The sequence below is a fragment of the Aphis gossypii genome, chromosome 2, assembly GCF_020184175.1.
Source record: "Aphis gossypii isolate Hap1 chromosome 2, ASM2018417v2, whole genome shotgun sequence".
NCBI lineage: Eukaryota > Metazoa > Arthropoda > Insecta > Hemiptera > Aphididae > Aphis > Aphis gossypii.
In genome coordinates this window covers 73,581,460-73,604,873 of record NC_065531.1, presented here as the reverse complement: position 1 = coordinate 73,604,873, position 23,414 = coordinate 73,581,460, and the positions used below count along the sequence as shown (strand labels likewise).

Below are 23,414 nucleotides of genomic sequence, written 5' to 3'. Positions count from 1 at the left end.
CGTGTTCGTGCGTTCGTCCGTCCGGGCGCGTCTCTACGGCGCGGCAGTACGGTGGTCGATGAATTTGTCTCGTGCAAGCCGTTGTCCAGGTAAGACGTCACTCTTCAGCCACTTTCTGTTTTATCGTTCTGCCGCATCGTTCCACGCGAGTTTAAGTCAGCAACAGTTTTCTCACCTGTTACTCGTTTGCCGCCGCGTTCTTACATCGGTTTAATAACATAAACAGTAGTTTTTTAATTTTTCCGCTCCGATAAAGCTAGCGATTTACAATCGACTTAAAATATTTGTTACGGGAAACGTTTTTCGTGTTCGCGTGTGTACTTTGGTCCGCGCCCTTCGATCACTACTATCTAAGTCTAGGTCGACCCGGTGTGACACTACATAATTGAACTGCCTAACTTAAACCGAACCGTTTTGCGTTGTCTAAATTCTTCTGTACGGGCAAGTCCACGCACTTGCGCAAGGTAAGGTCGACCCGACGCGACGTTTCATTATCGAACTAATTTAAACCGAACAATTTTTGTGTTACTAAATTCTTGTCTACAAGCGAGTCCCGCGCATTTACGTGCTTCCGTACACTACACTTGCGTAAGGTAAGGTCGACACGACGCGACGTTTCATTATCGAACTAATTTAAACCGAACCATTTTGCGTTGCTAAATTCTTGTCTAGTGTAACCTAACCTATCTCTGTCGTTCGTTATCATTTTCTTCAGTAGTGTCTGCTAATCGGTACAACAGGTGTTGCGAAACGAGTGAAAAGTTCGAACATTAATCTACTCATTCAAACTATCGATTGTCATTGATCTTCGTGGCATAAGCAACTACTGTCAATCGTCATCCGTCTGCGATCACCAGCTGTCCGATTAATCTCCATCTCTATTAATTTATTGTTCTTAATGCCCATTGTTTCTTATCTTAATTTGTCAATAATTCCACTTTTTCCCGTTTTTGTTCACCTACTCGTATTTTCTTTTTTCTTTTTTCTGTTATAATTTTTATTTCCACGTTATAATATCCTCTTAAGTTTGGTGTTTACTGCTACAACTACACCGGTTACAGTAATTCAACCAATCGGACGCCTCATTGAATCGTGGAAGAGCGGTATTACGTAAAACCACATGGCATAAAGCCTACCGTACTGCCGTCATTTATTCAAACATTTGGTAACTATAATATTTTAATATTACTTAAGTACTTTTTTATAAGTTTTGGTTTTGGATGCGCTTTAAATAAAAACAATAACAACCAAAAAATGTTAAAAAATGTCTCTTGTATTTTGCTATCGTGTTAAACTTGATTATGATCTTATCAATATTACTACCGTATGTCCGCGTGATCGTGTTACAAATAAATATATACTATCTATCATATTTACAGCTGCTGGTTGCTACTATAAAATATTATAATTATAATTATGTATACAATATACATATATACTTATCAGTGATGTATAGATTTAATCCTACCTATCTATTATCTAATCACGTCTCCGAACTGTTCGGTAGTTAGCGCTAAATTCTGCATCCAGATATTGTAGGGAAGACTAACCTTTAAATAATATTAATATACCTACTGCGCTTTAGTTACATTGAATAATGATTAAATTTTTGCCGAGGTAATAATATGCATCAAAGTAAAAGAAGTTGAATATGTTATAGATACAGAGGACTAATGATAGTAATCATTAAGACATTATATACTGACAACTATTTGCATATCCATTTTGTTAGGTTCACTTTTGAATTATTCGTTTTCAATAGTTTTCTGCCTGTCTTGTTGGTTAGGAATTAAGATATTAAATTATTACTTTTTCTAAATTTAAATGACAGAATACAATTTCAAAACAGTAACACATGGCAGTATATCACTTACATTTAAACGGTCAAAGTGAAGACTAAATGTACATAAAAATCTATTTGAAATATTAAATTTAAAATTGTTATGCAAGTACATGGAATTTGAATAATGGATATACTAATGTCAATGTATGCAATTGGTGAATGCTGATAGTCATCGGTTAATGTCGTCGTATACCAAAGTCATTGGTGAATGTTGACATTTATATAACGATTTTGGTGAATATTGGTAATGTCGATATTATATTTTAATTTGGTTTAGGAATAACAGAAGTATCACAATTATAATACATTATCATTTATCATATACTGTCTAGTACCTATGCAGCATAAGATGTTTCCTTAAGAGAAGCTTCTGCATCAAATTCATCACTTTGTGGGTAATGGTATAGGCGTGCACAAACTTAAAATTCAGGATGTGCTCTAGAAAAATTTATTAAGTTACATTTATACACACAGAGACAGAGCATAATATAATTATTATAAAAAAAAATAGAGCAAGCACAAGTCATATTTGTACTCGTATTTGTATGATATAATGTATTTATTAATTATAATTCATAAGTATATATTTTAAAGGATCATTAATCTATTTTTTGATGTATTAAATTCAACGATGACAGAATCCATTTTAAAACCACTAAAAAACTCTTGTTCAGTAAATAGTAAAAGTGAAGAATCTAAGTGTTCCTGTTTTTTACTGTTTGTACTTCTAAGTTTAGTTTTTACAATAGTCATTTTTGAAAAATCTCTTTCACATGTATACCTTGTAACTGGAATAATGGTAAATAATTGCAAGGTTTTATAAAAATAACTGTATGTAGATCTACTATTGTAAGTTTTCAGCCAATCAAGCCACAAATAAATAGATTCAGGTGAGATACCATCAAGTTCATCAGATTTAAGCAAATGTTTTAAAAGGTTTATTTCAGTTTTTAGATCAGTACCAAGTATTTAAAAATTTAGCTAAAACATCAATCATTTCAGGTTTTATTTCCATATACATATCAGACTAGCAATAGCTTCAATTAAGCTTAAAGTTTCTTGATTGAATCTTGAATCCATTGCCGACAATAAATCATTAAGTAGTTCATAATAAACAGATATCTTCATTTCATCCAATTTATTTTCAAAACAAATTGAGATTTTGATTGTTTATTGATTTGAGTTGATACTTTTCTGTGAATAACATCTAGAACAATTATTTCATGTTTTTTTACATCAAGCAACTGCTTAATAAAAAATATTTCCAAATTCTTTATTTTCATTTCTCATATTTTTAAGATTTAATGTTAAAGACCGTACATTATCAATTGCTAACAAAAGATTTTGTTTTGGTGATGATTGAAGTACTGAACTAATTTTTAAAATAAGATTTAGTATTGTATGCATCATAAACATGCCAAAAATGAACTCAAATCTTTTTATTTGGTATAAAAGACCTTTGTTATTTGCACTTATTTAAACACAATTTTAGCATTTCAGTATTTTATAATTGTGTAAATCTTTTATAATATCTTCGATGTATTTCAATGAAATAGCATACAAAAAGTCTGTTAAAATCTTAAAAAAATTTTCGGGTAGTGCACGCCTATGGGTAAGGGTATAATTGATGGAATTATAAAACAAAGTGCACCATAAAAAAGTAGAGCTGTAGACATTTTAGCATTTTATGCAGTACATAACTACATAATGTCATGACAGTTTATCATGTCGTAACAATTAAAATAATTTTCCTCATTTTTTAAAAAATTAATAATTTTTTGTACAGTAAAATAATCATAATTTAAATAATAATAATATAAATATACTATAACATAATATTGTTTGATAATTGTGTAGTATTTGTCAACAATCAACATAGACAAAAATCCTAATGTTAGTGTTTATATTATTTTAATTTTTCAATTTATTAGATTTAAGTGTATGTAGACGACATTCACCAATTGCAGACATTCACAATAACAGATAAACTATAATTTTCAATTCATCATCTAAATGGTTGATGGGATACCTGATTAGACTATAAAACGAATTACCTATACTAATTAAGTAATAAGTTACCAAATAGTTATATGGGGCCAAGATTTAAAATATGTTGACAAAGTGTTAATGACAATTTGTTAATTGTCAGTAGATATTAAAAATAGACATTATTAACCCTAGAGTACACGCATCATGGTCTAAAAGACCGGGCTTTTAGAATTTTGTTCATTGCTTCAAAAATATGAAATATTAATCTAATCCAACTTCTAAATAGGTGATTAACTAAAATTAGATACAACTCCTAATTGAATACAATTTGATGTCTGTACTATAGAAAGGTTCAAAGATCATTATAAAAGACTGAAAGTTTAATTTGTTTATATTAAATATCAATAAAAGCATTTGACAATTTTTATTTATTTAAGAGTAATAAATTAATGATTATTTCAATTTATCGAGTTTTAATTGATATGTTTCAATACACATTCAAAAAGACCATGTGCGTAGAATCTCGTGAATACTTTTAATCCTTAAATTTTTCTTAAGCTAATGTTGACTTAAATGTAGTAATAAACTAGATGAATGTAATAAAATAGGTACATTAAATAGCAGAAATTCAAATTTTGTATAATAAATCTAAGGTTAATGATCATTAAAATATGAACTAGTTTATGGATATATTGTCTAGGTATTGATCATTAGTATAATTATATTGATCTTTGTGGTACCTATAGTGGTGATAATTTTATTTTAATGAATTATAACATCAACATTTTTTTGTGATGAACAGTAAATTATTATAGAAAAATATAAACAAGTTGGAATCTCTACACAACACACTTTTTTCCTTAAATGATTGCTTCTGTCTTCTATACTCTTTTTTAACTTCCAACCACACAAAATTAAAAATTAAGCTATTAATCTATAAGTTTTTCATCGAGCCAATTTTTTATGTAATATAATAGGACAATTAATATTTAATTATATGACAGTAAAAGTTTCTAATGTCATTCATATTCAATATTTTTTTTATCAAAGATTATATTTTTAATTAATAGATAGTTAAATAGATAGGTACTTAAATCAAACAAAGTTTTAAATTGCACGTATTTAATAATATATTATATATATATATAAAAAATCATGCGTAGGTACCTAATGTTAACTGAACACGCACTCCTATACCTATTAAATTTAGTTAAGGTTAACAAGATGATGATGTTGTGACTGACTTAATAAATAGTAACAATATCTATACATTAAATTATAATAAATACTACTATATCACATATCACCAATTTTTAATTAACAAAATTGTTATACTGACTACTGTCATAGTTTCTACATTAATGGGAGGAGTATTTATTCAATAAATCATATTTTATTTCTATTATATCACATTTTAATTTATTATTTTTGCAATTGTTGATAGGCCATCATTAATATACCTGTATTGATTTGTATATTTTAATTTTTGTTATCTAAATAGTAATATTTAGTAAATCAATTAGGTATAATTTATTATAAGTAATTTATGTAACAAAATTTAATGTAACCAGGTTGGTAACTGAACATGATGTCATATATTTACATAATGAAGAAAAAATTAAATAAATTTTAAAATTATTTTTTATTTATTATATTTGTTAAATCTGTAATGTGTAAAAATTAGGAACATTAAGTTAGTATTTAAATAAATAATATATGACATAAGTATATGATCCAAGTTGTGTCATGTAACAACAAGGTCGTAGCCAGGGGGAGGGTTTTAGGGTTCAGACCCCCCCCCCCCAAAAAAAAAAAAAATAAATAAATAAATATTTTTCTGGCTACGGCCTTGTGCAACAATACAACAAAAATTGATCAAATTATAATAATTATTATTGTAAGAATTGTTCATGTTGATATGTATAACTTTATGATAACTACATTTTGTATTACAAAATTAGTTAGAAATAAGTACTCATTAATCCCTTAAATTTATTATACAAAATTTTAATTGCTGTTATTAAAATATGTACCTATTTTATTACATTCATCTAATTTATTACTACATACATGTCAACATTGGCTTAAGAAAAATTTAATTAAAAAATGCATTGTATTATTTAAAATTCAAACAAATTAAATGTATTTTCCAAGTATTATTATTTAACTAATTTATAATATCCATTAGCATTGAGCAGCACTATATCTAAACAACTACAAAGCTATAATAACTTCATCATATAATAATATATACAAAGTGTAATTGAAAAAACCAACTATGTAATGACGAATTTAATATTAATATGGATTTATAGATTTTTTTGTCTATCTATTAATAATTATATTTATAAAAAATAATTTAATATTGATAAGAAGAGAAGTAATACAATAGTTATTAACCTTTTTGCATTGAATAGTAGTATTGGTAGTTAATCCTGGACCTCCCTCACAACTTATTTCAGTGGGGTTATAAAGGCATTTTTAAAAATATAGTCTTTTGCACAATACCAAATTTTGACAAAACTTACTTTTGTTTTTTGTTTAAGAAGATATTATACTATACTACTCACACGTGTTGTTTCCGTCTTACGAAAAATACGAACGTAAAACAACAAATTTGCGTTCAGCGGACTCGGTTTTATTTTATTAGCTTTTTTAATATTAGAGTTAATTTATCTATTTTCAAACTTAAAAGTATTGCCTAAGACAGGGGTCTTCAACCCCCTTTATTTCTTTTATTTTTTCCAACTTTATTTCGATAAAATTGGTTACCTACCTAGATATAAATGTTGGCTGTTGCCTGTTAGTTCGTAATCGTTTGTAGATTAAGCATAATATAGTTTAAAATATAATAATAACTTGTAATTTAAAATGTTATCATAAAAATTGTAATTATTAAACTGAATTTTTGTGTAAAATACATGTTTCTACTATGAATGCGGCCCGTAAGATTTTTGAAAAATAATACGTGGCCCGCTGCAAAAAAAGGTTGAAGACCCTTGGCCTAGGGAATCTCATAGTTTTATTTGTACTTTAATTTTTGTGTTGCGAGTTTTTTTTAAAGTTTTACTATTTTACATAACTATAACTCACTTAAAAATTAGAATATTAATAAAAGCCTAAGAAAATATTAATTGCAAATTTTATGTTTTACGTCTGAAAAACGGGACAACGCGTGCAGGTATAATGTCCTCTTCAACTTAAAAATTATTAAATATAAATACTTGAAATATTAACTAATCATAAAATAATTTTCAAAATGTTCGAGGTTTGTTTTATGTTGAATGGAGAAAATTATTATTACTAATTAGGTAAACCGATTTCAAATTGTATACAATACACTAAGAATTTTTGTTTTTTTTTTAAAAAAAATGTATAAATAAAAATCTTCCAAGTATAAAATTTAAATATTTTAAAATAAATGTAGGTATTATTAACTTTTATTCTTTTGTTTGTATAGGACGCTTAAAATATATATTAGAAAATTAAATAAAAATTTATAAATAGTATATAAAAAAAATAAAACTTTTATAGTTATCAAAAAACAAATATAAAAACATGACCCAAACAATCAAAAATTTCAAAAAATGTTAGTACTTGCAAAATAAGATTTAAAATTGAATACATTGGTATCTAATTCATATATTGTGATATTTTTAATAGGTATCTACTATCTATTTTAATAATCACCTATTGTTACAGTTATATAGCTTATTCATTATCTCAATATCTGAATAAAACACCAATGTATTAGGAGTCAGTAATTTGCGTCCCACAAAAAAGGTTATAACCATATACTATGTAAATTGCGTCCCAGGTATATTTAAATGTACGTAAATTTCGGCCTGGGATATTCTGATTTCCGGTCGGCTGTACAATAATTTAAAGATAAGTATTAATATTGATCAATGTCGTGTGTTGCACAGTTAAAACGTATGTCTTCTGAAATTTAATGATAATAATATTTGTATAGATAGTTTTAAAGATCACAACCATTTACAAATTTCGGAACCAATAATAAATCTACAGAAACTTAACAATTCAAATAGATAAGCCTTAGAACTTAGAAGTAATTTATGTATGAATATACAAAAATATACTCAGGCCGCAATTTACATAAACAATTTGAAATAGGACACAATTTACAGTGACCTTTTTTTACATACATTTTATGAATTATTTTTATTTAATTTAAAAAAAAAGTATTTTACTCGTCCTATACGTACGTTATACTAAGTTTAATACATTTACCTATTTAAAAATATTAAATTTGATACTTGAATGATTTTTATAAAATTAAAATTCTTAAATAGGTATAATACCTACTTAGTACTTAGTGTATTTTTTATTTTATTTTTTGGGAGTATTTTGAATTAAATTAAGATTTAACGCGTTTTTCAGGTTTATTGAGCATTTTACTATGGATTTTGTCGAGGTTTTGATGGTTTTTTAGTGCGTTTAACTCTTAGTCTAAATTATTGCTAACAATTTGTATGAATACTGTTGGTACAGAATTTGCATGATTACGTTACGATGTTAGTTGTTAAAAAGTACAATTATTTAAATAGTACTGCAGTTCTGCCAATATAAATAATACAGATAGTTATAATTTGGTTTTTGTATAAGACTATTATACGATACATCGACAATTACTGATATTTTTACCGATAAGGTTTCTCAAAAAAAAAAAAAAATTATTTTCTAGATTAGTATGCATGACACATTGACATATTATGAGATCGATTTTTTTTATTTTAAGATTTAAAAAATTCAGAAATTTTAAATATTCAATATAAAGAAATTGAACAGAAAAAAATAATGTCAATTTATGTTGATTTTTAGAAGTTTTATCCGATAAATAGATCCATCAGTACGATAAATACTACGATGGACAAAAAATGCATACTATTAGCGAAAAAAAACGTTCTCTGGCACGGCATTGTTTTTACATGAGAAAGTCTCTTTAATGATCGGTACACCTAATGAATAATGATAATTTTCTCCATTCACCATATAATACGGCTCGTACTTGTCCAAGTCTTATAAAATATCTACATTTATAGTTATATAATAATTCAACGTTCTGAAAAGTACAACTTTATGCTATATTTTAATAAATGTATAGGTAATAATCATGCAACTATTCTGTCTTGCCTACCTTTTTAGTCGTTTGTAATTCGATGTTCTTGGACATCTAATTCCACAAGGTATACTTTTGATTGTTGAGCTGATGAGTGTTGATGTATTCATACAATATAGTTACCGATTTACTTAATTTAATTTACTCCGTTATTGTTAAGCGCACGACAATAATGTAGGTTTTTCGAAGATAGGTATATAATACATGATATTTTAAATCAAAATTATAATTAAACTTTGGTATCTAATCTAACCGAACATACTGGTTTTTAATATTCTTATGACAAAACCCTGATGGTGAAATTGCTGGTCTGTGACGTGTAGTTCGTAATGTTCGCTTGTTATTCATTGTTGTGGCCTGTAGGTAACCGTGTTGCAAGTTGGCAAAATAACATATTTAATGAGTTGCGATGGTCCCGCATTCTAACGGTCATTTATGCAAAAGCCAGTGGTTCACCTTCAATGGTGTTCTAGCCGTAGATATACTTTAAAATAATTATAATATTAAAAATTGAATTGTGCATTTGTTATTATTATATTTACAAAAACCAACCGTATAAATATAACGCGTATCCATAATGGCTCGCTGTCTGCTTTAACTCTCAGAACAATAATAATAAAACAAAAAAAAAAACAACACTAAAATACCTATTTAAACTGTTCTTTATATTTTATATGATGTACATTATTCGGATGTTCTATCCGTAGTCGTATTCGATAGCAGCACTTATAGCATGAACCGTGCGACCGGATATAGCTCGTAGACCGTAATATTGTTTAAAATGCATTCCATATTTCCATTCTCGCGTTGACAGTCGTATTGTGTTTTGGGAATCCATTAAATGTAGAATGCAGGACCATCGCAGCTCGTTTATAACATCTTTGGTTTTTTCTCTCGGAACTTACAATTCGTTACAGTGTAGATACATTCTATTTGCAATATATATTCAACATTGTAGAATTTGTCATTCTGATACTTAGTTTGGTGCGGCGCACAGATTTCTATGTAGAACAATAATAGTATAGAATAATAATTAGTCTGTGGTACAGGCAGTCTTCATGCCCCACAATTTCACCATTTAATATTTTATTATATATATATAAAAACTCAGAAACGTATTCGTCATAATACTGATGAGATATGTATTGTGGAATAAATCACCTAGCTACCTGCCAGTGGCGAAACATTGGTTATAGTTTAAGCCGGGGAGAAGAGTTTGAAAATAAAAATAGTCAGGTATAATTAGAATATTAATGATACTTGTATTTAGAAATATCGCACCAAAAATAATAAATAAACTATACTCGTAAATTAAAGATTAACAATGATAACGAGTTAGCAACGTCAATAACTACTACGAATATTAATAACGATTTCAATAAATAAAATAAAACATAGGTAAATATGAATCGCGGCATACGTGTCTCTTAATAAGTCATACACTCATAAGCAGTCATAACTTATAACGAAAATAAATATACAATGATAACCCCAGTTCACCGCTCCTGGTAAAGAGATGATTCGTTATTGTCTTAAGGTACGTTTACAGATGCATTGTTATATTTTATTACTGTATAGATACATATTTTATATGTTATCGTTTTTCCGTAGCGCGACCGGACGTACCACTAGTCAAGTCGGGACTAGTGCTGTGTTTGGACGCTGCTGGAATAACGTACCTTTATATTTATTTTAATATCATATTTGGTTGTTTCTGGATTGGAAACAAATCTAGTTTAGCACCCCCTCGAAATTTTATTTTTTTTTTTTTTGGAAACTTATGTATTTTAACGCTATAAAAATGATGGTGCAAAAAGTTTTTTTTGGAAGTCATTAATTATTAAGTTATAGCCACGTTAAGTTTACGATTTTCGGTGTTCTACCCATGCGCAAAACACGATTTTCGATGTTTAGTATATGTTTTAAAATTGTTGTATACTATTGATTATAAAAATTAAAACTTCAAATAAATTCCCAGTAGAATATATTTTTATTAAATCACTGGTTTGATATTTGCATTGAATGCTTTAATATTTTTTTAAATCAATTAGTTTTTTTCTATGAATATTGATAGCAATTTTTATGCATGCTCAAAAAGTTCGAAAATTCGTAAAAAGATATTTTATCAATTTTATTATTGAGTATAAATTATGTATATTGTAAATTTGTAACGATTTTCAGATTACTAACTCGTCATTTATGTATCATTCAGTAAATTTAATTAGGTATCGGAACTCAGGAATATTGAATACGAGCGTTTGAAAAACAACTTAAACGTATTAATCAGTTAACTACAATACTTTTACCGACGATATAAAAGCGCCTATATAACATTGAATATTTTATTATACTATTTTGCATATCACTTATATTTATTACGGATCAGTTACATACATTTATATCATAGTGATAAAGCAGTTATAAATTACATCAGTAAGTAATTTATTTAAGTATCTGATTAAAATGTATCCAAAATATTATAAAATTACCATAACTAATAATTCCAAGTGATTTATGTTAATAATTAATTACACTATTATAGGCTTATGGCTTAAATACTAATTGCATTTTTTGTTTTGTGATGAAATCAATAAGTAAAATAGTTTTCAAAAAGTATACAATAATAATTAGATCTGCCACAAAAATTAATAAATATAAAAACAACTTTATTTTCTGTATTATCATATGATAGAATTGTAGCCACAGTTTACAAATAACAATAATATTATTCTTATAGATCAGTATACTAACTAGTAACTACCTAGCCATCTGGCTATTTGTATTACTATCATCAAGTCACTCATCTGTCATCACATATTACAATTTAGGAACCTTTGTTGTAGCCTGTAAAGAGAAAAATAAAAATAAAAATGCCATTTTTTGTTATATTTTAATAGGCCTAAGTTTTAACTATTAATTTAGATAAACAATAATCATTAATTATAATTAAAATTATATTTTTTTCAGTTGAATTTAAAATTATAAAATAAATAGGTACCTAAAAACTGTTCTATTTTTATTGACATTTTTATTTTTTTGTTATTTTATACTTTTATTTGGAATAGTATTTCTATTGTCTGTGTTGGGAAAGTTTAGTTTATGTTTTGTTGGTTTGTGCATATAGTTAATAGTTAAAGTTAGTTTAAAATATGTAAAAATGATTGACATTACCTAATTAAAGTTATTTAATAATAAAATTAATTATACATGGCATTGTGGCATTGACAAATTTTTAATGAATAATTAATCATGGATAAATAATATAATCATATAATATATTATTTATGTTTTTCACCCAGTGTTATTAGTTTGTTTTTATTTTTAATTGATTTTTATTTAATTATTAAGCAAAGAAGACTAATAATGTAATATCAATAATTATTATTAATCTGAAAGATCTGAGTTGCTTTTCTTAACAAAATATTGTAAATAGATAACTTACTAAGAGTTTATTTTTTTATAGAGTTTTCTTGTTGATTTTAGTAGTTTGATGAAGAATAAAGTCTCATAATTTTCTTTTAATAATATTTATGTTTGTTAAAAAGAAACAGATTTATGAAAATGAGTATAGAAATAAATTCAAATGTGGCATGTGTAATATTGTTATGATGAAATTATTAAAAATGTATTTTTTTTTGCACTAAGTTCAGAACACTCATTTTATCATATGATAAAAATATTATAATCATAAAAACATATCTCAATTATTAATAATAGTTTAATTGTATACTACAAATTGAAACCAGTACAATCAAGTTAATATTTATTAAAAGAATCAGATTAAAGTGAGTGACACATTTTCAATGAGCCTGCCTAACCCACTTGACATTGCATATAATAAATGTTTTTCAAAATATTGAGTGACCTAACCCACATTAAAACTTAACCAATGTTAAGTGGGTTAACGCTTTATAGATGGTTTTAAAGACAAGGATTTATATATTATACAGTGAGTTTATTATATTTCTATAAGTGGATTTTATAAGAAAAAAAAATTTTGAAAGATAGTCAAATCTTTAATTGCCCGTATTGTATAAAAGCACTTTTGTGGGTTAAGCTGTTGTGGTTCTATGCGCCTCATATTATATCTATATAATGTGTTTTCTATACAATTTATTCCAATCCTAATAAAATTTATATTTAAATGTTGAATTAGAAAATTAGAACTTATATCTAATAAAATATGATATAATAGTAAAGTATACAAATTTTGTTTTTATCTTATAGTTGTTTCTATGATTTGGATAGTGTAGTATATAAATTATATTTTAATTGATTTGTATAAAATAAAATTTAAATTTAGTGTCATGGATAGTATTAAATAATTATTAATTATTGATATTGTGTCACTGTTGATGATTAAAATAATAAAAGTTTTTGCTGGATTTTAAGTTAAATAATGTATAATTTATTGTATTTACAACAAGTTTTAAGTTTGGACATTGAAAAATAACAATTTTTATGTATTTTATACTCCTATTACCTACTGTCAATGAGAAAATAATGTTTAATAAATGTTACCAGGGGCAGCTTGTTATAAGTATACTAGGAGCGGCTGCTTCTGCCCTAAAATTAGAAAAACAATGTTTTAAATTGAACAGGTTAGGTTACATTTTTAGGTTTTCAATCCCCGATATTTTTATAGTGATTTTTTTTCCATAGAAACACGTTTGACACTCACAGTGAAATAAACAATCTTTCACGGTTTAACATTGCTAGATTGTATTGAGCAGTTGAAAAATGGGAGAAAAAATAATAGCCCTACGGGCAGACATTCGTTTTTCAGTAATTAATAATTAATAACTAATAAGTAATAAAATAACTTAAATACAATCGGTAATTGAAACCAAATAATAGGTAGTATAGGTAGTAATGATAAAATAATGTTCCCTCGGCTTCTCGATAATATTGGCGGTACTGTGGATTCCTGACGCCGGCACGATGACTGATAAATCGAACCGTGTTTCTTGTCCTGCGTCGCCACTTCCTCCAACGTACGCGCGGCATCCTCCCGTGGTCTGATAACGGTTAACACTCGGCTAGCGAGCGCGCTCGTTTTACCTCCACGCGGTACTCGCGACCGCCCCCCTAACCAAAAAAAAAAAAACAGATTCGGCGCCGTTCGCGTTTGCCGTCAGTCGACACTGGCGCAGAAACACACTGTTGTCGGCTTGTCGCTGTGTCTGTTGTCGGTTTTCGGTTAACATTCGTCCACCATTGTACGCCCCTGCGCCGCCGCTGCTGCCATAATAATAATAACAATAATAATAATAGTAATAGATATTATTATTATTTCGTCGCATTGTTGACTGTTGTATTTTATGAGCGTTCCGCCGGTAGACGCGTGCACCCGTTACCTCGGCATTTTCGAACCACTTCGTGGACCGTGGATCCCTGATCGCCGTTGTTGTCGTCGAAGACTCGCACGTTTCAGCTGTAGCCTACGCTGATGATTGCCGTCTCGTCCGCTTAGTCTCCTCTTTCTCGACTCGCTGTCGCGTGTGTGACCCCATCGCGTAGGATGCACCCTTAAATATGTGAATCGTCCGTTGTGTCGGACATGCGTCAAACCGTAATATGAGCAATACCAGACTAAATCTTAAAGGTAAACGAAGCTATGCTAATGCAAACATATTTGTAATTGTGTACATGTTGTTATTGTTTTTACTGCTATTCTTATTGTTGTTCTTGTGTTACGACGACTCATGCGATTTCGTTTTGCTCGTTTTCAGTTGAAAGAAGTGCTATCATCAAATTTGGTAATATCTTTTTACCATGTTCACGGTGAGAGAGCGAGGCAGTGGCAGTCCATGGGAAGATTTCAATCTAACTCAATTGATTGACTTATTCCCTCAAGCAGTTGTAAAATCACCCGACGAATTTTTCAGAGATCTGAGGGAATCATCATCAGAATTACCACCAGATAGTGTTATTCGTGAAAAATACGTAGAAGTTGACTTTTATAACTATTTTGATCCGGTCACTGAAGAGTAAGTGCCTGTAGTGTTAAGTACCTATTACCTGTTACTTACCTATAGTTTTTATGATACTTATATATATTTTTTCCTGTGATTTGAGTTTCATCTTGATATTTTGCGATGAACAACAATTATTAAACTTAATTTTATTAAGTAAACATATAGCTAGGTATTGCTATAGTTATCTATTAAATAGCAATTATAATTTATCTATTATATTTTACAGTTGTATACTTATATCATTTTTAATATTTTATCTGTATACCTAGCTAGTTACTACAGGTCTTTTAATAATTACTTACAAAGTATCTTTAATTTTTATTTAATGATAATGGTAATAATGATTGATAAAAAATGCTAAGTATGTTATCGATCTTTTATGATTAAAGAAATTTAAAATACAATCTTTGTACAATGTACAGGGTAATCTTAATATCCATACATGACAATTTAGGTATAGTCATTATTGATAATTGGGACCTGTTTTTAAGAAACATGTAAATGTTTAAAATATCAATTATTATATTATATGCAATGAAAAATTACTAAACCCACACAAAAAAAGGTTACTTTTATTATTTGTGTATGGGATGATTCATTTAACGTAAAATATTTATAATTTCAGAAAACACTAAAATTTTTAAGATTTATAATTAAGAATTTTAATTATAATGACAGTGTACATTTTTATTTTGTATTCTGATACAGTATATTATTTAGAACATGGGTTCTCAACCTTTTGAGCTTTACGCCCCCTTTCAAACTATTGTATGAGTTCACGCCCCCCTACCCCCTCACTACTATCACTACTACAAAATAGATATATGAATAATATTTATTTGTAAATATATATTAATATATGGATTTATAATATATACGTCATAACTTACTTTAATGTTTGCTATTGGATCAATATGAATATAACTTCAATTAAGTTTTTTATCATATTATTTCATTTTTCGTGTATTTTTTTAAAATTTTCACGCCCCCTGAAATTTTGTTATGTCTCTCTAAGGGGGCGCAAGTATTCCCCAAGTTGAAAACCCTTGATTTAGAATAATTAGATGTATCAAAATCAAATTTGATTTTAGTGTATTGTAAGTATTTCAAAATATTTCTATCAATAGTTTTTGAATTAATGAGTGTCTTACATTAAATGAATCATCTGGATTAGGTTAAAAGGAAAGGTTAAATTTTTTTTGATAAAGTTGTCCTGAGAATATATTTTTCTTTTGAGAAACTATTTTATACATATAACTATTATTGACTGAAAGCAGCTATTTCAAAAAGTTGTACAGGTGTTCACTTAAAAGATCTACTATAGATAAATATATATGTTACGGGCAATGTAGAAATTATTACCACTTTTGACCTGGGCACTCTATACAATGACCTTAATCTAACATGCAATATTTTGTATAAAGGTAGTTACGGAGATAGTTATAAACTAGTAAAACAAAATGATTATACAAATTAAAAATATAATTATTAGGTAGGTAGGTAATTAAACATTTAAAAAAAAAAATAGATTTTATAATTAATTATTATTTATTGCAACATGGATTACTGACATGGCATTTTTGATCATATTCCTGACCACCTAAGTTTGATTATTTCCTTGCCACTTCTCTTAAAGTAATATTTAATTGTAGCACGTCGTCAACTTTAATAAAAGACTCCTTATATATTGTTAATTGATTACGGCCATATAAGTTGAGAAGCCTTCTGATGTTCCAATTTCATATATATTATTGACTATCAAAATAAATCCATAACAAATTAATCATTAAAACAAGCATACTTAAATAATAACAATGAATAATAAATTCTCGGCCATTATCACTTTGAAAAATTGAAGGCGCATTTAAGTTGTATAGACGTTCAATAATACATACGCCACTTCTTCAGCGCATTTGTGTATTGATGGTCTGAGTAAAACTAATTTTGTACAATGATCTTGGTACACTAAAATGAATTTATATTCACTGTCAGGTTGTGCCTGCATATTTATTAAATCAATCTGGCAACAAGAATTCATTTCCGATGATATAATTGGTTTTACTACTAACCCTTTTTTAGCTGTACTAAATGTATTCTCTATGTAAATTTTTGAATTTCATATTAATTTCATGCTCCATTCTATTCCTACCACCATTTCCAATTGATAAATGCACCTCGTGTAATGTTAAACAATTGTTCATTATGTACATAATATTTTATAATATTACCTTCAGTTACGGGAACATTTAGTTTTTCTTCTAAATATTTGAATCACGTCATATTTTTTTAAAAGTATAATCATTTGGTTTAAATCAAATTGTCATATTTTGATTTATTTAAGTAAGTAGTATTTGAACCACTTTTTATTAACAATTTGTTAAATTTTAAATTAAAATTTTCCATATTCAACAAATTAAATGGCGAAACAAATTAAAATAAATCACTGATTGTATTAATAAACGCACTATACTCAGTGATACTAAATACGTGACTATATATGAGTACACAACGAAATGCCATACATGTGTAAAGTATATAATATCAATGTAACTTACTGACTGATTAGGTAGGTATCTAAAATCTAGTCTAAAGTTTGATAATAATGTAGTGAATTCACTATCTTTATTATTACCTTCATAAATTATAGTTGACGGTGATTCAAAAATATGAGAATTGTTGTCGAAGGAATTAGGATCTTTATTATACTTTCAGGCAGCTATATTGGAAATTTTGTTTCATGTTGGTTATTTTAGTAAACACAAAATATGACAATATTTTTTTTTAAGTTCATATTGCCCTTGATAAATTGGCCACTCTATATAATGCCCGGGCATTCTATTAAAATACCCGGATAATATAGAAAATTCTTGAATAATTTTCAAATTGCCCAAAAATGCAGGTCATTCTATATAATGCTCGGGTAATGTTTATAATGCCCCGATTATCTACATTTCCCGTAACATAAATATTATATATATATTCCTTACAAAGTTATGTCTTAAAAATTGATTCATACATGGGAGTGTACTTTTTGTAATGCCATTTTCATTTTAGACAGGAGTGGGTGAAACACCAATGTAGAGATGTGAGTGAAGCTTATACTTTAACCAATATTAGTTGATGATAGGTTGTATAAGCGATCGTAATTTAAACTTTATAGGTACCTACTATTATTTTATTTTATTTAAAGTTTTAGTATATTTGAGAATTATATTAAACAGCATTTTAATTGTATTATGCATTTTATTAAAACTAATTTTGGTATTCACAAATTTGTCTTACTGAGAAATGAACTATTATTGTGTTTATCTACCTAATGTCTTGCACTACCGTAGTATAAATTTTTTGTCATTAATAATGTTACATTCATGACGAAAAATTAAATGAAAACAAAGTAAATTTATTGTTTTGTATTTTGTTTTCATAAAACTTAGTTAATTAAAATTAAGTATATTTTAAATAGGTAGGTACCTACTTTTATATTTATTAGTAATCAAATATATATAATTTATATTCTATACCAGTGGTTTTCAATTTTTTTAATAATGTTGCACATTTAATCCTACAAAATTTTTGTGGCTCACCAATTCAATGAATATCGATAATAATATTAGTAATTATTTATAATAAATTATATGTATTATTATTTCAAGTTTGATATTTAAATATATTTTCTACTCAATTTAGGTATTAGTTTAATTTTTTATTCATTTAACTTTGTCTTTCTTACTGTTACTGATTTAATAATGGTTTTTTCAACTAGGAATACAGTGATTTCAACCATGCATCATAATATTTTCAATAATCCAAATATATCAATTACTCCTAGTTCACCGTCACCAAAACAACCTCCAATAGCTTCTACCAGCCGACCACCATGGAGTATGATAATATTTTACTATAATAATTATTTAAAAAATATATAAAATTAAAAATTGTTAAATGTTTCTTTAATTTAGTTGCGCCAGTATCACCACCAATTTCAATTGTACCTGTATCTTGTGAGCCAGATAAATCAGTGAGATTTTTTATTACGTTTACAAAATTTTAATAAAAAACATAAAATTATTATATTTTTAAATGTTTGACTAAGTGTTTATTTTATTTAATTTCTTTTAGGTTTCAAATAATAAAGAAACTCAAAAACATTCTAAAAGAACTGCTCCGTATCAGATTTCTAATCGGTAATTTTTAAAATAAAACTAAAATTAATACATTTAATTAATCAATAATATTTTTGAATTGAAATTCATGTTAATTTTTTTTAGGACAATTAAACACGCTAGACTCTCCATTACTAAACCTCCCAATGCTCGTAAAGATAACAAGGCAATTACAAAAGGTGTTAAAGTAAACCAAATAAAGAAAAATGATTCAGTAGTTTCTAATACCAATCTAACTAAATCTATTCCTTCAACATCAAATGCTGTAATCCAATCTACACAAGAAGTTGCTTCTGCACAATCTACAAATGAAGAATTACAACCATTAAATTCAGAATTGAATTGTAAGGACAATTCTTCGCATTTAGATAATGATAAGAAAGAGAATGGATTCCACAGAAAGTATTGCTTATACAATAATGAATACCTGTTGCATCATTTAAACATTGATAATGATGACACTACTGAAAAATCCCAGTAATTTTTTTAAATTTATATTGCATGCCGTAAAAGTTAAGAAATCTGTTTATTAATTCACACTATAATGTATGTTGCTGGATTGCATAGAAAATTTAATAATTAACTATAATTTAAAGGTGGGCACTTTTTATGTACCACTAAATCATGTTTAATCAACATTGATCTATTAAATGTTTTGTGACTATTCTGTAATCCAGCATAAGTATGTTTTAGTGAAAAGGATGTATCCTTATTTATTGTATCTGTCTTACTAATACACATAATAAGAATTTATTTATGATAACATTTGAAGGTAATAATATTATTTAGGGCTCCAGTGAGTTTTATATTGATATTTAAAAATTTAAATATCAAAATAGCCTATTTTGGTTACTTTTTAATATTATTACTTTTAAATTTAATATCTGATCTAAATACCTTAAACAGCAAAATGAAATGGATTATTCTGAATTTAGAATTTGCTATAATTCATTAGTTAGACAAAAATTACATATACGGATATGTCCTCTTAAGGGTTCATTCAATATCTTAGATATTAAATATCTATCTATTTTATTGTGTATGAAATAGAGTGTAAGATTCCTAAATATTAATAATTTTAACAATTACCTACCCTAAAAATACTGTTTATGATGGAAATAGGTACCATTAGAAAATAAAATCATATTAAGGTTTTTATTTGTATTGGATTATTTAATTCAAATGAAATGAATGTTTAGTATTTCTCATATAGAAAGTAATTTAAATACTATTTATCATCGTATTTACCTAAGTTCACATTTATTTTTAAAGGCTATGTTTATTATATTAACTTATGATGCATTCCTTGAGAACAGTTCTAATCTAGTTTATCTTCAACAATACTCATACCTATAAATATTAATTAATTATCTATCATAAATAAATTTAAATTTAAACTATGTTTAATCTAATGACAAATAGATTATTATTACAATTAATTAGTATTATACACCTTAAATAGTTGTAACTAAGTGATTTTGAAATTGAATAGTTAGTCCAAGTATAAATACAGTTATAAAATTGATTATAGAGTGTAGTAGGAATACTATCTTATTTTAAAAATGAATAGCATAAATAATAGAAGATAATTAGTTTAATTATTTTACCACGTTAAAGAGATATTTAAAGTTTTTATGTATGTTTTAGAAATAATATAATTAATGTGGCCTCTGTTTTGATTAATGTGTTGAGACCATCAAGTTTTGGATTTTATTTTCTCTTCCAGCATATTGACAGTTCAATTGCGATTTGAATTTAATTTGATCTTCAGTTGTTAGAAACTAGAAATTTCAAACAGCCAACAAAAAAATCACAGGGTTAAATTTGATAAAGATATATTTGTATTTCCTTTTTTATTTACTATAATTATATTTGAAGTCTATTCAAAACTTAAGTAGATATTGAATGTTTCCTAATTATATGAATATATTACAGTGAAATGCATGTTTATAATTTAATTATTTTTATATTATCTTTAATTTAATTTTACAGAGACATGGTTGAACTACGAACTATTAATGAAAAATTTTGGTTCAAACAATCTCTTTCGGATGAACTTCTTCAAAATGTCCGTTTATTGATACAAAATGTTAGTATTATTATTTTATGTAATACATGACTGTACATACATTATTTATATTAAAGGAATTGCAAATAATTTCTTTTTTTTTTAAATAATAACAATAAATGGTAAAATAATAATTAGAATTTAAATATGTTATATTATACAATTTTTTTTTTTTTTTTATTATGATACTAAACTTAAATTTACCTTATACTTGACATGTTGACACACTTCATTAGTTTTGTTTAGTATATTGTATTGTTAAAACTAGGGTGACCAGGTGACTCGTTTAAAACAATTTACTCTTGTGGTCATTATGTTTTGTTTTCCCAACAAACTCCGAACTAGATGCTTTTTATATCGTTTTTAAAATATGGTTATATCCTAATTCCGTTTTCAATATTATTATATTGTATCTTTAAAAGAAATTAATGTATGAAACAAATATAAAACAGTTTATATAAAGTTATAAATAATAAAAAACAGTTTTTGAGGGCCGATGAGCATGAAACATGTTATGTGACATGTGCACTACTAACTAAAGTATAAACATATTATATAATATTATTTATAAATGTATAATGAATGATTGATAATTGAGTATTGCGTTTTGGCATTCAGTATTTTTTATCAGTAGATGATGATATTTTGAAGTAATTTTTGTTTATTTTTTATTTTTATAGAAAACTGCTGACGAAGAAGAATTTGAAAGTATAATAAAATCTTCACCTTGCTTACAACTCCCTAAAGTTGATTGGTAACATACATTATTTTCTTTCAAATATTACCAGTTATTTTTAATTATTTTTTATTGTTTAGTTCAAGTTCCACTTCAACTAATTCTAAAAGCCCAGCTAGTCAAAATAATATGTAAGTTACAATATTTATAATTAAAAATAAAATTTTGTTGATAATCAAGTTAAATGTTTGATATAATTAATTTTTTGTATCAGTAATTCAATAAACCCACCTAATCAAGTCGGTATAAATAAATCACAGAAACAAACAACCATCCAACAACAGCCATCTAAACAAACTATTAAATCATCTAATATCATCAAACAACAATCTACTTCAACAAATATATCTTCAAAAATGCAACATTCTACAATTAATCAAACTGACCCAAAACATCATGTACCAAATAACCAACACATTAATACTCCTCTTAAAAAACATACTAAAGCTACAGCAACACATATTCAAACATCAAATAAAAAGATAACCAACAATAAGCAACTTCCCACATCTTCAAAACTAGTATCAACTACTAAAAAAGTAGTTAATATACATGTAAGTCTATTTTTTCAAATATCTTATTAAATGTTTAATAATAATTAATTGGATAATAGCAGAATGTGAAAAAACCAGCAATACATCAGCCGTCAATTAATGATGTAAAAAAATGTATTAAGTGTAAAGCTTTATCAAAGGATGAGACATGTGCAGCATGTCATATGTCTTCACATTTAAAAAATGTTACGGTCACAAGGATTGGAACTCCTAGTAAGATTATTTAGACTTGCGATTTAAAACTATTAAATAATTAATTATTATTAGGTACTTCAACTGTTGTACATCCTGAGAGTCCTACTATGCGGCCCTCAAAGCTCATTGATGTTCCTTCGTGTTCTAAAAATTCTGTCTCATGTGAGGCACCACTTGTGCTTTTGTTGTCATCCGGAGATGAAGATGAAGAAGAAGAAGAAGAAGAAGACTCTCTGGAACCCAACATTACTAAAATGGAGACCAAAGAAGCATTAAAGAAACATACTGACAAATTATGTTGTATGGGTTATATATGTTTATATATGGATACACAATAATAAATCAATTTTTTTTTTAGTGAACCCTAAACTTTTGGAAGATAGGTTATGGCAGAAAGACTTGAGTGTTAAAGATTATTATAAAATTGAGGAATGCCATTCTGTACATATTGGTAGTTTTAAAACTGTACCAGCACCTTCTGGAGATATGTTAGTTTGTTTGCATGGAATACGTATGACTATAAAAGGTCTTGGTAAGTTTATATTAATAATTATTAATTGCTTTATAAATTTTTGGCCACTTTTTGAATTATTGTATCCCAGGAAAAAATAAACTTTAGAATTACCTTATTTATTACTTATTTGGCGTTACTATGAACACATCAAGCTGGTAGTCAGGGGGAGGGGTTTACTGGTGTAGTAACAGTTTCCTTGGACCATACTATACTTATGTCTTTTAAAGGTAAAAA

The 23,414-nt window shown here is 27.0% G+C and overlaps 2 protein-coding genes across 7 annotated transcripts in view; one reads left to right on the top strand and one right to left on the bottom strand.

Annotated features, from left to right (window-relative positions):
- Window positions 1-9,743, bottom strand: part of LOC114121056 (COP9 signalosome complex subunit 7b-like) — a 38,306-nt gene extending 28,563 nt beyond the window's left edge. The window contains exons 1-2 of one of the 2 annotated variants that reach the window (XM_050202234.1): window positions 9,525-9,743; window positions 8,991-9,456 (exon numbers count right to left, since the gene is read on the bottom strand). The gene's annotated coding sequence lies outside the window, so the exon portion shown is untranslated. The remainder of the gene's footprint in view (window positions 1-8,990; window positions 9,457-9,524) is intronic. The other variant, XM_050202232.1, reaches the window with a different exon arrangement.
- LOC114121055 (uncharacterized) overlaps window positions 83-23,414 on the top strand; it is a 31,439-nt gene continuing 8,107 nt past the window's right edge. The window contains exons 1-13 of one of the 5 annotated variants that reach the window (XM_027983203.2): window positions 83-1,165; window positions 14,705-14,962; window positions 18,714-18,832; window positions 18,910-18,968; window positions 19,070-19,134; window positions 19,219-19,590; window positions 21,106-21,202; window positions 21,862-21,935; window positions 21,998-22,048; window positions 22,132-22,471; window positions 22,531-22,684; window positions 22,739-22,966; window positions 23,025-23,198. In XM_027983203.2, the coding sequence (XP_027839004.2) occupies window positions 14,748-14,962; window positions 18,714-18,832; window positions 18,910-18,968; window positions 19,070-19,134; window positions 19,219-19,590; window positions 21,106-21,202; window positions 21,862-21,935; window positions 21,998-22,048; window positions 22,132-22,471; window positions 22,531-22,684; window positions 22,739-22,966; window positions 23,025-23,198 (1,948 nt within the window). In that variant the 5' untranslated portion in view covers window positions 83-1,165; window positions 14,705-14,747. Of the gene's footprint in view, window positions 1,166-10,185; window positions 10,209-10,392; window positions 10,510-14,085; window positions 14,578-14,704; window positions 14,963-18,713; window positions 18,833-18,909; window positions 18,969-19,069; window positions 19,135-19,218; window positions 19,591-21,105; window positions 21,203-21,861; window positions 21,936-21,997; window positions 22,049-22,131; window positions 22,472-22,530; window positions 22,685-22,738; window positions 22,967-23,024; window positions 23,199-23,414 lie in introns of those variants that run through there. The other 4 variants (XM_050202219.1, XM_050202218.1, XM_027983204.2 and 1 more) reach the window with 4 other exon arrangements.